Source organism: Pseudonaja textilis, chromosome 3 (assembly GCF_049901715.1).
Source record: "Pseudonaja textilis isolate UNSWEBS1 chromosome 3, rPseTex1.2, whole genome shotgun sequence".
Taxonomy (NCBI): domain Eukaryota; kingdom Metazoa; phylum Chordata; class Lepidosauria; order Squamata; family Elapidae; genus Pseudonaja; species Pseudonaja textilis.
In genome coordinates this window covers 43,472,080-43,487,641 of record NC_141992.1, presented here as the reverse complement: position 1 = coordinate 43,487,641, position 15,562 = coordinate 43,472,080, and the positions used below count along the sequence as shown (strand labels likewise).

Genomic DNA, 15,562 nt, shown 5'->3' with positions numbered 1-15,562 from the left:
GCAATTGTTAAATGATGTTTAACTTTATTTTCAAGCTACTTGTTTATCTTCTCCTCTATAAACTAATTAGGGTTTTCTCTCAACTAGATGTCAGATGCACATTTTCTCTGTGCTTTTTGTAAAAGTTCTTAATATCTGGTGTTCTAGTCAGTATATGAATACCAAAACAGGAACACAGTTCTTGCCTAACATTTAGCTCTGTGTCTTAAAGATGACTTGTCTACTGTGCGAAGTTTTCCTGAGATTTTAGTTATAGGATCTTAGCTAGGTAAAGTAATCAATGCCAATCCAGTCAGGTTTTCGGTAAAAGAACAGGAGGAAAGAGGTGAGAGACTTCTGGGAGCAGAAGAGCAGAGAATAGTCCCAGTTCAAAAGATTGAAGTTATCTAAGAAGATAAGTTATTGTGGGCTGGATCAGTGGATAAATCAGTCTAAAGCAGGAGATTCTGTTATGTCAGATTGAGCTGTGTTTTATAATTCCACCACCTAAAACAAATTGCTATATGTTTTCAATTTAAGCAATTCGTTGACATAATCTGGCACAATACAAATTGTTTCTGTGATGCATTTTTTTTTAAGGGAAAATACTTATTACACGTGCTCTCATATCAGTTGTGGAAAGTTTTACAAATTCAAACTGTGTAAATAAGATATTCAGCTGTGAGCTGTACTACTTTGCACTGCCAGTATAACCATTTTTTCCTGACCTTAAATGTGGCTTATAAAAACATTTGTGTAAAGTTGAATTTGTATAAATCAGGTCTCATACAATCTGGGGAGCCTCTATCTTTATTAAGTAAAGTTATGTTTTAGTGTAAAAACCACTGACTTCCAGAAAACAATAAATCTTTTGAGAAGATCATTTGTCTATTTTATTTATCTGTATATTGTATCATTTATAAATTTTCCTTCAACATTTTGAGTTTTACTTTGGTTTTTACTTTCCTGTTTTTTTTTCCAGCAGTGCTGTGACTTAGGATATCATGCCAGCCTTGGTAGGGCACTTAGGACATTCCTATCAGCAGAGCTGAATCTAGAACAATCAAAGCACGAAGGCCTGGATGCCATTGAGAATGCTGTTGAAAATCTGGATGCCAACAGTGACAAGCAACGTCTGATGGAAATGTCTAACAGTGTCTTCTGCCCACCCATGAAGTTTGAGTTTCAGCCCCACATGGGTGACATGGTTAGTTCCCCCTCCACCCTTCTCTGAATATATTTTCATTGCAATATTCACTCTAATATTAAATAATTTAACATAATTTAAAAGTCTATATAGGAAGCAGAAAAAACTATAGTCATGTTTGACCAAGGACTCTTACAGCAATGTGAATAGTCCTTTAGTACTCAATGCATGCTATAAGCCCAAATAACTTAGTGTGTTCATCATGATGCAGTGTTGTTCCAGTTTTCAAACAAACAACTATTCCATATTCACTGGTGACACTTCTGTATATATACAGGTAGCCCTTTATTAACGACTATAATTGGGCCCAAAATTTCTGTCAGTAAGTGATGCAGTCATAAAACACAATGTCACCTGACTGCATTGTTTTTGCAATGGCAAGTCCCCATTGCCACAATTAACCAAATCCCACTGAACATTAGGCAAGGAATGAACCAGCGTCATTCCTGGTTTGGTCCATTCTAGTCCCAAGCCTCTGTAAGGGAAGGGACTTCCTTTTCTTGAACCCACTTATCTCCCCTCTGTCCTCTGCCCTTTTGGTTTATTCCAGTGTGTGAGCCTCACCATTGTATAAAGTAAACTGTATGACTGTATTTGTGAACATTCAGGCAATTGTTGTTTATTGAATTTTATTTAAAAATAATTTGTTTCCTGGTTTGTTTCATAATCCTATGGCCCAGTGCAGATATCTCATTCATACTTGATCATGAGTTTTAACACAAGTGAAGAACTAGAAGCAAGTGTCTGGAAAGTTGCAAAACTGCCTATTCTCTTTTAGGTATTCCAGCTATGTGCCCAGCAACCAGTGCAAAGTGAGTTGGTACAAAGATGTCAGCAGCTGCAATCTAGGCTATCCACTCTGAAGATCGAAAATGAAGAGGTAAGAACCCCAACTCCACACCTTTGATAAGAATTGCCCTCTTTTCATTGATATGTCTCCATATTCCTAAAGATGATGTATTGAAATCACTCTTAAAAGGAAGTTACTCAAATGTAGAAATCATGTCCTAGAAATAGGATGAGATCACTCTCATGGCATATAGGATACATAATTAGATTTGTTCTTTCTCGGCATCTCCACAGAAGGTCTTTGTATTGCAATAGTATCTAATATATTATTGATTATGCTTTAGCCTTACTTTTTATATTTCTTTCCTTCTTCAATTTCTATGACAGGTTAAAAAAACAATGGAAGCCACACTACAGACTATTCAGGATATTGTCACTATTGAAGATTTTGATGTATCCGATTGCTTCCAGTATAGCAATTCTATGGAGTCTGTAAAATCAACAGTTTCTGAGACCTTCATGAGCAAGCCAAGCATTGCCAAGAGACGAGCCAATCAGCAGGAGACTGAACAGTTCTACTTCACAGTAAGAACCTTGAATTTTCATCTTCTTTCATGTGTTAAAACAATAATATTTTAGAGATGGAATATATTCAAAGTTCAGTCTGATAATTTTGCTGGCGAGAAAAAAAAGTCTAAAGCTGGTAATATTGAATTTTCCAACTAATTTTGCTAAAATCAGTATATTCAAAGATTGTGTTGATACATATTTTCTTAAAACTTTACTGAAAACTGGTAAAATCCCATGCCTAATTTAAATAGTACAACGGAGCAAATGAAAGCAATCATTAGCAGACTTCTAGGAAAAGATTGCACGTGTAGCCGAATATAATGGAAACTTTCCTTCTTAATTCTGTTCTTAAAGTTCGTATGATTGGATGTTTACGAATGAAAATGTAAGGCTATCATATTCCACTGGAATTGTCTGCATTCAAGGACAAGATAGAGTTCCACAAGCCCAAAACTCAGGACCTGCAGGGAGGCTGTGCTGGCCCCATCTTCTAAGACAATTTGGATTCAGGCAGCCAAATATTAACTAAATCCCTGAGAATGCTGATGTCTCAAGATTCAGAGACAGGCAGAAGATGTTGCTAGGAAAGGATCCTTGGAAATAATTGATTAATTTACAGCCAATTTTTAAGCAACAGCTGGTGTTGCGCTGAAACTCCTGGAGGTAACGTTAGGAAAACCTTCATTTGAGAACAGAGTGTGATTAGAATACTGTCAGTATCAATCTTGTCATTCTGCTTATTCATTCCGGATATACAGCTTCTAATCCTTGATGTGTTTCATTTCTTGTATACATTTCATTCAGTCAGCAAGACAGAAACTGACACTCCCACAGTTGTTGCCTCTGTGATGTGGACTGTGGCCTATTGTTTGGCCTTGTTTCTTCTCCCTTCTTAATTTTCTCCAAACAGCCAACTGGTGGAATGTGGCCCCATGTGAACTGGCATATATGTAAAGAAGCTTTGCTTCATTGCTTTGTGGCTGCGTGTTTTAAAATGAATATTGCTATGTTTCCCTTAAAGGGATAATGGGACTTTTCAAAAGTGCTGCATACTCTGCCAATTACTTAAGTAGATAAAGTGGTTTATCCTGGATTTGGCTTAGTAATAGGTGTATTGCAGAGTATTCTTTTAGATAAGAAATAAAAATGCTTCAAAGGCCTTATTAAATTAAAAGATTTGAATAGAAGGTGAATGTAAACCCTCCCTCAATAAATGTGGGTGAGGGCATTGATTCAATTAACAAGCAGTTGGGGTCTCATGAATGTCAATGCTTATTTAATTGAGCTTCCGTGTTGTTGTTTTAGGAAAAACTCAACCCTTTTCAAATGAACAAATATTAATTTTATCAATGCAATTTTTTTCTTCACATTGTATAAACAATCTTGCTCTCAACCAATGGCAGTAGCATTAACCTTCTGCCTCTAGGAAATAGATGGGCCATTAGTCATGTCACATTCATATATCCAAGATAAATAAACTTGATTGATCTTCCAAATGAAGAGTGTACAGATATCCTTAATATGAATTTCAGACTTTAGTTAAAAGTATTATATGATTTGTGCAACCTGAAAATAGTTGTGACTGAGCATTAATGGTGGGAGAAAATAAATGCAAGGAAGCAAGAACATGATCTATTACTGTCAACTCGTTACATTACTGTGCATTTTAATATAACACTTTTGTGAACCAAGTTAAAAGACATCTGACTAGGTTTGCAGTGTTCCTAGGTGAGTTTTATATTAGATCTGAAGAAGAAAGGTACTGCATTATTATACAAGCCTGTTCTGTCAGCTCATCAGATTAGCTGAACTGGCCCATAATCATTTTTCTATACTTTAGGGAATCTGTCAGAATTGGAAGGCTTAGAATGCTTTTAGTAAACATTTCAAAAAGTCCTTTAAAGCTCGGAATCACCTTTATTGAATGACAGATCATGAGCAAACAGGACTCCTTGGAGCAATAGACGTATTAGGACGATCCACACCAGAGCCTAATAGATCCTGAGGTTTTCTAGAGGGCACTTTGGGTGTTGCCCAATGATTGTGGGGGCAACCAGTGATCTTTTTCTCACTGGCTACTTTCTACTTAAGAATACCAGCTGGATGATTGGTCCTCCAAGGAAATAAAAGGAATGAAAGTAAAATTGTAGCAAGTTGGGTGGCAAACAAATTTAATATTTTTATATTAATAAATAAAATACAATATTAAAAACCATAAACAAACACAACCAAGCACTGATGCATGCTTGAGTTTCAGCTTACATAATGACAATAAAATACCAACATATGTATATTTCTTTGCTCCTTTGGATTCCTGCCTGATGAATTGAGGACAGATGTGGAAGACAAGACACCTACAGACAGTTTTGCAGGTTTCTTTACAGATAAAGACACTAATATTTGCTCTGGATTAGATGTCATTTAACAGAACCATGCCAGGGGACAAGAGTAACTTCTTCTGATATCAGCTAATATTTTTTTGAGCTCATGGAATCTGGAGAAATTAATAAAATTCTGTATAGTATAAACTTTGTAAGAGGCATGGTGGCTCAGCAGCTTGTAAAAGCTGGATGTGTCAGCCAGAGGGTTCTCTGCATTCCAGCAGTTCAAGTCCTAGCACCATGTGATAGAGTGAGCTTCCATCATTTGCCTGAGCTTCTGCCAACCAAGCAGTTTGAAAGTATTCAGATGCAAGCAAATAAATAGTTATTACTTTGGTGGGACTAATAGTGGAAGCAAATAACCAACCGGTGGCAGACCAGCTCAAATGTGAGGTGAAAACTGGTGGAGAAAAATCCCCAGATGACTAACATTCCCACAGAACACCATTAATTGCTTTGTGTGTGGAACAAGTTTGCCTCTTGTGGTTCACCCTGGATAGCACATGAGCATGAACTGAATGAACTAGCAGTCTTAGGAAGCCAAACATCTACCCTGTAATAACATTATAGACTCTTAGCTTTCAAGTACCAATGCCATATGCTAAAATAAGTATAAACTCTGGTCTGGACCCATGTTCACCCTGGCACTTTTGAGCGGCTGAATTAATTACTAACAGATAACAGATAATCAGAGTTGGAAGGGACCTTATAGGTTATCTAATCCAACCCCCCACCCAAGTGGGAAACCCTACACCATTTCTGACAAATGGCGGTCCAATCTCTTCTTGAAGGTCTCAAGTGATGGTGCTCCCACAATTTCCGAGGGCAAGCTGTTTCCATTGGTTGATTGTTCTCACTGTCAGAAAGTTTCTCCTTATTTCCAGGTTAAATCTCTCCTTGTTCAGTTTCCATCCATTCTTCATTGTCTGGCCTACAGGGGCTTTTGAAAATAGATTGACCCCTTCCTCTATATGGCAACCCCTCAAATATTGGAAGACTGCTATCATGTCTCCCCTGGTCCTTCTCTTTACTAGACTAGCTATGCCCAGTTCCTGTAACCATTCTTCATATGTTTTAATCTCCAGTCCCCTAATCATCCTGAGAGAGTGGAATGCTACCATTCTTGAAAGAGATACTGGTATGTCTTCTTTTTACCTGTCTTTAGGGCGTCCACCTAATCTTCAGTTACTCCGTTTTGGGGAATTATTGTTGAGGAATTATGTATAGTACAACACAGAGTATAGAAGTACCTGAGTCCTCTGACACAGGATTGTTCACTCTGGTGGCTGAACTTCAGCAGGTTCTGGATTGTGAAAATTTGTCTCTCCTGTTCCTGTTAGGTTAGGTAGCATTTAATATAACAATGATATCCTTTTGAACCATCTGGGGTTAAAGGCAGATTTTATGGTGGGCCACTTTTATCTGAGTTCTAGTCTGTAGTCATAGGGGAAATGTTCCACCATGGGGCTCAGTTCTCTTTCTGGTGTTATTTAATATCTATATGAACTAAGCTTCTAAGAAAGGTAATCTGTTATTTTGGGATAAGGTATCATCAGTATGTTTATGATACTCAGCTGTATATCATAACCCCCAGCCAGACCAGAGATGCTATGGAAGTTTTGAATTGGTGTTAGGAGTTCACAGGGAACAAAGAAAGCTCAGACTAAATTCCTGCATTGTGGAGCTGCTATTCATTCATATATATCTTCCACTCATTAGAACATTGTTTTCAGTTGACATTCTGCATAGGATCGCTCCGCAAAACACTATATGAGTTGCCTTGAAGACTATGACTGGTGCAGAGTATGACAGCTAATGTGGTTACCATAATATTTTTGATAATGTATTGTGCAAATTGCCTAGAATTATTAGATTGGGGCATTATAAGCAAGTTTAATAAATAAATCGAAGTATAGCACGTGCCATCTTGGAAATATATACCTTCTTAATTTGGTTTGCATTAATGTTTCTGGTAATGAGTCTATATTGTGGATTCCAAGTTTAAGATATAATCCAAAACAGATGTACTTGAGACTTGGATTTCTTTTTGAAGCCAGCAGGATTTATTTCTAGATATATGAGATTGGGATCTGTTTTAACATGCAGCTGCAGCAATTTTTTTCCAATGTGTGCCTTGGATCTGTTCATGAAGTCAGCATCATATCTTGAATATTGATTATGAGGCAGATAGTTACAGTTATGGGCGTTATTGAATTTTAAGAGATTTTTAAATATTATTTTTAATCATCTGAACTGTACAGTGTTCAGATGTATTAATAGAAATAAGCTTGCCAGTTGAAGTAGCATAAAATATAGATTTAAAAATGAACCTGAAATGGACAGGCAATTTTTTGAAACTGCATAATGTAAACAACTTTTAACTATAAGGACGAAGAAGAGTACTTCTTTCTTTATACTTTAATAACAGCTATTCAAAATGGTACCAAATCCCTATATTTTTAAAAAAAATCATATTAGAGAATCTCTTGAGAAAAAGAGAGCTTGATATTTATTTAATAGGCTTCCAAAGAAGAAAAGATTTTATTTTATGAGGACAAGCTGGAGGTTGTGAACTTAAATTTGATAAACTAATTGGAGTTAGGATGAATTTTCTGTTGATTTGACATATCTAATTAAAAGGAAGCTCCTGTAGGAGAGAGGAAGAGTCTGTGGACAGAGTCAAGAGAGAAGTCAAGAGAGCTGTTACATTCCCACAAGCAATCCAAGTCCAACCCTTGAATTCTGTTAACTCTTATCTAGTGCCAATTTAGTGCCAGCCATTAATCGACTAGATTTGAGCAATAAATCAGTTTAGCTGAAACTTAATGTGTGGTTCTGATTCTTTATGTCTGATATTCCCAATGTGTTGTTTGTGCTTATAAAGTGGGTTTGAAAATTGTTTCTATATCACCCTTCCGTGTGTCATCTATCACCTATATCATTAATTCCTATAGTTTACAAGATATTATTGAAAGTGAATTTGAAAGTATGTATGTTAAAAGGAAGCTTAAAAAGTTGCATTAGAGTTAATTGTTTTAAATTATAAAGATGAAACTTTTAAAGAATCATTTAGAGTCTTAAAATGAATATAAAAGTTTTCCCATTAAGATTAAAGAATTTGAAAGCATATCATGATTTTTGTTAGAATAAATGAAGATAACTTAGAAAGATTAATTAGTGTAAATAGAAATATATATCACTTCCCATGAGGGAGGGAAAAAAGAAAAAATGGATTTTTGGATGGTGTAAACTGTTTTAAACAGAGATACGATTTGCTCTTGTTTCTGTTGGAATATTGCTTCTGCTTTTTATGCTTGATAGAAAAAAATGAAATTCAGAATTTAGTTTGAATTATGTAGTTAGGTGTGTAATAATTATAGGAACTATAAAAAATGAGATCATAATTAAAGAGACTGAAGTCAACCCCATTTTTCCTCTCTCCTTTATTTTTCATCCTGCATAGTCCCTTTACTTAATCTGCATTTTCACTGTACTTTACGCTATAAACCTTAATAAATGTTTTTTTTTTAAAGCAGTGTGCCCCAAACCTTTATTCAATATTCTTACAGAATAGTGGAAGAAGTAAAATGAAATAAATCGAGAATCTTTTAAAGCACTTGAAATAACTAATGCATTAATTAACACAATTAATTTATTTTGTTAGTCTTGATGAGAGCCAGAAGATTTATGGAACTATTTGTAACCATGATTGTAATCAGTGTCGTGCTGCTTTTTATCAGAATGCAATTATCTTTCCCTTTTTTACTCACTGATAACTGTGCAGCTTTGTAATACTCTAGTCTTCTCCCATTGCATTCTGGGAATACCTCTGCTGAAGCAGAATACCTGCTTTAGTGTTCATGCTGCTTTAAAAAAAAAAAGAAGTGGCTTTCTTGATTCCAGAAATATATGTTATGCATACATGTTTGCAGACCAAAATGAGAGGAATATAGGACATATGGCAGTATTTCCATTTAGTTTTAAAAGCGCAGCAGGAAGACCTATGTTGGTTTACACATTAACCTTTTATTTATTCTTCCTGACAGCTGCTTCCTACAAGTGAATATTAAAGTAAGGGAATGATATTCATAGCTCTGCAACTATAGAGGAAGACCACTACAAGATTCCCATAGTATAGAATGACACTTTTTTAATCAGAGAACTTGCTAGCAGAAAACTGCACTATAATTTCAAGTCCTTTTATTTGACTTTGAACAGGTTGTAGCTGGATTAGCACTGTTATCATTTACAGTTCAAAATACATATTTCAAAATGTTGCTTCTATATACCAGCATAAGAAGGACATAAAATGTAATCGATATCAAATTGACATCCAATTGAGATTAATGCTTCATCCGGTACATTTTTAATAAATGGCATACATCTCAATTTTGTTACCTCCTGTATCAGCATTTTAATGCCTAGCTTCATATACAATTTTATCTGTAATGCTGCAGCTGGGAGACAGTGTTACTATCCAATATTGACAAGCTTTATACCGGGTTAGATGATCTCCCTACTTCAATTCCCAAGCAAGTTCAACAAAGTTAATTAAGAAGTAGAGGAATAAGAGAGTCATCTTCTAACCAAGAATCCCATCCTGTATATATGCTAGTCTCAAGGTTAAGTCATATCTCTCTTTCCCCTATCTTTTTGAGGCAATGGCCACTTGGCTACTTGTTTTTCAGCTTAAAGATTTCTGCTATTTGTCCCTAGTTTATAAAATGGTTTTTGGGGGGGTATGGGAATCTTGCCACAGTAGCTTCAATCCTTGTATCACCCTCTCTATCTTCTCCTTCTTTGGAGCTGACCATGCCTTCCCCTCCATCCATTTGGGAAAGATTAAGAAGTGTTGTGTCTGGCCTTCCATTGTTTAGCCAACTGGAGCTGACAAGTCTCTCTCACCTTTTATTTAGCTGGAGTTGGAAAATATTCCCTTCCTTTTCTGCTTTCTCAACCTCTTCCTCATTTTCAGTAGAGATTTCAGGAGAGGAGAGGATTTCCATTTTTTTTAGTTGAAGTGGAAAATTCTCACAATTGTTTCTATCTTCTTCTATCATCTATTCCAGAACTTTCCCATCCCCATACTCCCAAACATCTTCCACTCTTTAAGAATCAATTTTACTGATAGATATTGAAGCTGGAACACTTCAATAATATTCATGCTTGTTCTTTATGGAAATAAATGTGTACGTTTTGAGTTTAATTTACTAATGGGTGGAGAATTATGGGAGTTGAGATGTCCACACATCTTAATTCGCTAAGAATGAATCATGGACCAAATGAAGAGAGACCTCCCTAAAAGATAGCAACACTTGCAGGGTAAGATTATGGGCAGACAAAATCTTCCTGCAAGTTTTCATCAACAGTACTTTAGGTAGGTCAGTGCTGACTTTTATGGGGATCTAAATGAGGTTGATTGTATAGTCACATAATTGATGGCAGGGCAGATCCATGCTATCTATCTACTTTCCAAACTATCAGCACAGCTTATGTAGTTTGCAGGCAAGAGAGGAAGCTTGGGGAATGGAAGAGGTCCTGTAGGTTGTGAGTTTGCAAGCTGGAGAAACATATGTTTATTCTCATCTCAGTGAATTTGTTGGGAGATAACATTAGTTAATTCCCAGGATTCTTTTAAAAAATGCAATAGCACTGCTAAATAAAATTGTGTGGACTGTTGATGATTGCTAATAGCAAGTATACTATTCTCAAATATAAGTCCTAAGCATTAAAGCTAGGCATTGATAGCATTACTGAAAGTGGGCAATCCACCAGGTTACATACCAAGAGCATATTTCCTTCAGTAGAGGATTCTATAACAGACTGGCACCAGATTGGTACTGCTATTAGGACTTGCAGTTTTATTTCTGAGCCCTTCTAGGTCAGTAGCATTACAGGAATGATTAAGTGACTGAATCACACATATAGGCTTAATTAATTCCTGAAGCTCAAGCCTCTAAACACTTAAAGGATAGGACACAGAGGTGCTATTCAACCGGTTCGCACCTATTCGGGCGAACCGGTAGCAGTTATTTGGCATGGGTCGCCAAACCGGTGGCAATCCCTGGCTGGCTACACCCCCAACCCGGTCACCCGGTCACTCACTTGCGATCACTCTCCTAGCTTTCCGTTCCCCACGTCCTCTTTCTCCCCAGGGAAAGGAAGAAAGGCATGGACGCTGCAAGTATCGCTTTCCCCGTGTGAGTTAAAGTGTCTGGAGTGAGAAAGAGTGCGGACTGACAGAGGGTGTGGGGGTGAATCGAGCCTTGGAGCACTTTTGCAATGTAAAAGAAATGCATTTTGGAAGCAGGTCCTTTAAAAACTTCTCCAAGGATTCCCCATGGATGCTGCAAGTATCGCTTTCCCCTTGTGAGTTAAAGTGCTGGAGTGAGAAGGAGTGCAGTCTGACAGGGGGTGGGCGAATCCACTAAAGCCTTGGAGAAATTTAAAGGAGCTGCTTCCAAAATGCTTGTCTGTTCAGTGCTCTCTCTCTCTCTCTCTCTCTCTCTTTGTGTGTGTGTGTGTGTGTGTGTGTGTGAGAGAGAGAGAGAGAGAGAAAGGAAAGAAAGAAAGAAAGAAAGAAAGAAAGAAAGAAAGAAAGAAAGAAAGAGGAAGGTAGAGAAAGAAAGAAAAATAGGAAGAGAGACAGAGATAAAACTCTGCTATTATTTTTAATTGTTCCATTATTTATCCTGTGTTAATATTTTACACTGTCCCTACACCTAGAGTGATTTTTCTGCCTTTCTTTTGCCCAGGGCTACCACATATTTTTCAGAGTTTACATGCATTCAATGTCAATAGTCCAGAGCATAAAATACACATGTGTTTAACAAGAGTTGAAAGGGACCTTGAAGGTCTTCTAGTCCAACCCCCAGCTCAGGCAAGAAAACTGAAGATGCCAAACTCTGAGTAGAAATCCTGGGAAAGGTGTCAGAATAATACTTAGGAAGGGACCTTGGGATGAACCCTATATCATTTCAGAGAAATGGCTGTCCAGTCTTTTCTTAAAAACGTCCAGTGATTGAGCACCCAGAACTTCTGGAGACAGGCAGTTCCACTGGTTAATTGTTCTCACTGTCAGGAAGTTTCTCCTTAGTCTTAGGTTGCTTCTCTCTGTTCAGTTTCCATCCATTGCTTCTTGTTTGCATTCTGCTTCTTTGGAAAATACATTGTCCCCCTTTCTTTGTGGCAGCCCCTTAAAAGCCTGTTGCCTATCACACTCTTGGATAAAGCATGTGAGCCATTTCCTCCTTTCAGTGGTCCATGAAATTACATCTATAGTATGTAGATAATAAAGTCAAAAAAGGTGAACAACATTTTTACAGAACTATAGATAAGTTGAGGCTGGGTGACAAGGAATAGCTGGGAGGGGAGGGGCCAGGTGAGGCACCCCTTGATGTGAGTGACATTGAGTTGGCCATGCCCACCCAGTCACATGACCACCAAGCCACACCCAGCCAGTCACATGACCACAAGCCACACCCACAAAATAAGCCATGCCCACAAAACCAGTAGTAAAAATTTTTGAATTCCACTGATAGGACAGGCTTATAGATTAGATTTGGAGCAATTTGGGCACCTGCTTGCAAAATATCCCCTTCCTTCACAAGTGTGATATTTAGGGCTAAAATATTGGTTCAGTTTTTCATGGCAGAAAATATAGCTTTGCTAAACTGGTTCTGCTTCTGAAGATTCTGAAGTCAGGGTGGAAGGGAAGAAGATAAGAACGAAAGAGATTAAGTGGAATCTTCCTCTCCCTCCTGTACAAGTCTTCCGTCAACTTCAAACAGATTGAATTAATGCAGCCAAACTCTTTAGAGTATTGCTGCACTGAGAATATCTGTCCTGTTGTAGGCAGCAAATTTCACAGTTGGTAGTCACCTGTTTAATAGAATTGTCAAATGTTAGTCCTAAACAAGGTCATGAAATTGTTGTCCAAATCCAGTGCATTCGGTATCAGAAAGCAAACTGTTCATTCTGCAGCTGTTGTGGTCATCAGACCGATTATAAATCCTATAAAAGGGAAATTGGTGAGAAAATCCTCAAGTCTTAGGGAGAGATGTATAATTCAAAAATAAGTGAGGAAGTTAATAAATTTGTATAGATGTCTATTACACAATAGAATAGAATAGTCAGGAAGAGAAGGCATTGGAGGATTTCAAAAGTAGAAACTGAAAGCCTTGAACCAATATTAATGGCAAATTATGTTCGATCTCTTGTTCATTGTCTGGGTTAACTGGTACATTTGCATTGCAACTTCATTCTTACATTGGAATAAGGACTATTGAGCTAAACCATAGTCTCTGAGTTTGTAAGAGATTCTGTAGCCATTTTTTAATCTTTGGAGTGGAGGACAGGCTGTCCTTCTCCAGTCAGGGGCCAGGAAGGCAAAACTTATTGCAAGACTTCATAGCAGGCATGGCAGTTAGCTTCCCTCCCTGCTCCACATTATTTACATTATAAAGCAGACTTAAAATGTTAGGTAAGTAGATTTATTGCAGAACATTAGGAAGCCATATATTCAGGTAATTTGATGTCTAACCAGACCCAGGAATTCTGTATTTGTCAGACTCCCAGATAGACTAAACAGGGCAGGAGGGGAGATGACATCTACTTTATTGTAAGACTACAGTAATAGAATCTTGCAAGTCTGAAAGCATAATCTTTTTATTGCCTGAACAGTTTGGGTGAATCTAAATGTCTTTCTCTGCACATTATCTAGTAGTAGGCTCCTCCTTCTCATTGTTTCCTAGGAAGCATCTCCCACCCCCCAATCTTCCAAAGTCATTCTTACATTTCATTACAACACTTGGTATATTGCAAGTCTTAAGGTGTGAATACCAAAAGATGCTTTTTTATTTTAATTTTTTCCAAAAGGCAACAGGACTTGTTAGCTTTTCTTTGAAGACATTTCACTTCTCATCCAAGAAACTTCTGCTCTGACTGTATGGTGGGGAATGGAAAGTTCTCCCATGAGCTGTTCAGAGCATTCAGTAGTGGGAGGTGCTTCAGTCTCTGCATGTCTAGGCTGGGCTTAATTTGTGGAACGCTCCTCCTCCTCCATGGGACTCCTCCCCAGCGTTCACCAGTTTTGGCTCAGCCTCATGAGGGATAGGCAGTGCTTTTTCATTACTCCTTAGCCGAAACAGGAAAATTTCTCTTTTCAGGTTTGGAGACAGTCAATTTGTCTTTCAGGTTCTCTCAACAAATTGCTTAACGATCTACCCACACTGCCTTTTCCATCTGGCCATCAGTGATCGCTGTATTGGGAAGTGCTGCCCCAAAGCGGAGGGAGGCTTGGGCTTCGTTCCACGCCCCCACAACCGCTAGCCCTGCCCTTGCCATAGCGATAGCCGTGCCGTTTTAACAAACAAACGGCATTTTGTTTCTCTTGCTCACAACCGAGTTGTATCGCTGTTTTCCTCCCAGAACACCACCCTGGGGTGAAGGGCTTAAATGCCTGGTTATTTTCATCCCTCCTAGCCGTTTAGTACTAAGGGAAAGTTGTCTGGAGCTAATCTCTTCTCATGGCGGGAGATTGCTGCTGGCGCACGTGCCAAAAATAATATCCAGTCGTCATTTTGTTGTAGGTGGACCATGTGGCCAGGCTGAGTGCGAATCTTCTGTAAACTGTGTGGGGTAGTTTCTTATTCCTGATCAGAGGGTCTTTATTAAAAAACCCCAAGGAATTATTGCAACCTCGTTTTAAACTATATTTGAGGCCATCTGTTATTCTTGTTGTTGGCTTAACCCTCACAGTTCTCCCTAACCATTGGCACAACAGCAAGCACCTAGGCCAGTGTCCTCCTGTGCAGGGAAACTGCTGAAGGCCTGTGATTAATACTTTGGCCTTCTAGGCGTTCTCAATTTGGCTGATTGGGATATCCAGTTAAATTATCTGTTATATTGATATATATTTACATACATATATACACTAATAATAAGAATATTTATAATAATAAGAATAATAATAACAATATAATACTAGTAATATAATAATAAATTTATTATTATTGAGATACAACTCATATTAGAAACATAGATAGACAGACAGACAGACAGACAGACAGACAGACAGATGGATTCAGCTTTGTTCAGGTATTTTCCCACGTCATTATAGTTGTGCTTTTAAAGTTGTAGCAATGTTTCGGCAGAATCTCATCTGCCATTATCAAGCTTCTGTATAGTGTTCGTCTATACAATTCACCATGGAAACAGAAACCAACAACCAACTTCCCTCCCTGGACGTCCTAATTTACAAAAAACCCAATGGCTCCGTAGGGCACACCATCTACCAGAAAAAAACAACACACCAACCGCTACCTAAATGCACAATCCCATCACCACCCTGCACAGATCAACTCTGTAGCTGAGACCCTCATCTCCAGAACCAAACGCCTAGCTTACAAATACCACCTGAGAACAGAACTACACACCCTCACTGACATATTAATTTCCAACGGATTCCAAAGAAACACTATTACCAATCTAAGCCGAAAAGAGATGCCACCCCAAAACCAAAACACAGAACAAGACAACGGTATCGCACTCCTTTCCTACATCAAAGGCACCACAGACAAAATCAGCAAAATTCTCCACAAACACAATATCAGGATAGCCTTCAGCAATGACCAAA

The 15,562-nt window shown here is 37.9% G+C and overlaps 1 protein-coding gene across 6 annotated transcripts in view; it reads left to right on the top strand.

Annotated features, from left to right (window-relative positions):
* The window catches only part of SRGAP2 (SLIT-ROBO Rho GTPase activating protein 2), a 243,082-nt gene that overhangs the window by 177,742 nt on the left and 49,778 nt on the right, over positions 1–15,562 (top strand). For 4 of the 6 annotated variants that reach the window (XM_026715645.2, XM_026715643.2, XM_087929376.1 and 1 more), the window contains exons 8-10: positions 962–1,186; positions 1,965–2,066; positions 2,363–2,560. In XM_026715645.2, coding sequence (XP_026571430.2) covers positions 962–1,186; positions 1,965–2,066; positions 2,363–2,560 — 525 coding nt within the window. The remainder of the gene's footprint in view (positions 1–961; positions 1,187–1,964; positions 2,067–2,362; positions 2,561–15,562) is intronic. The other 2 variants (XM_026715646.2, XM_026715644.2) reach the window with 1 other exon arrangement.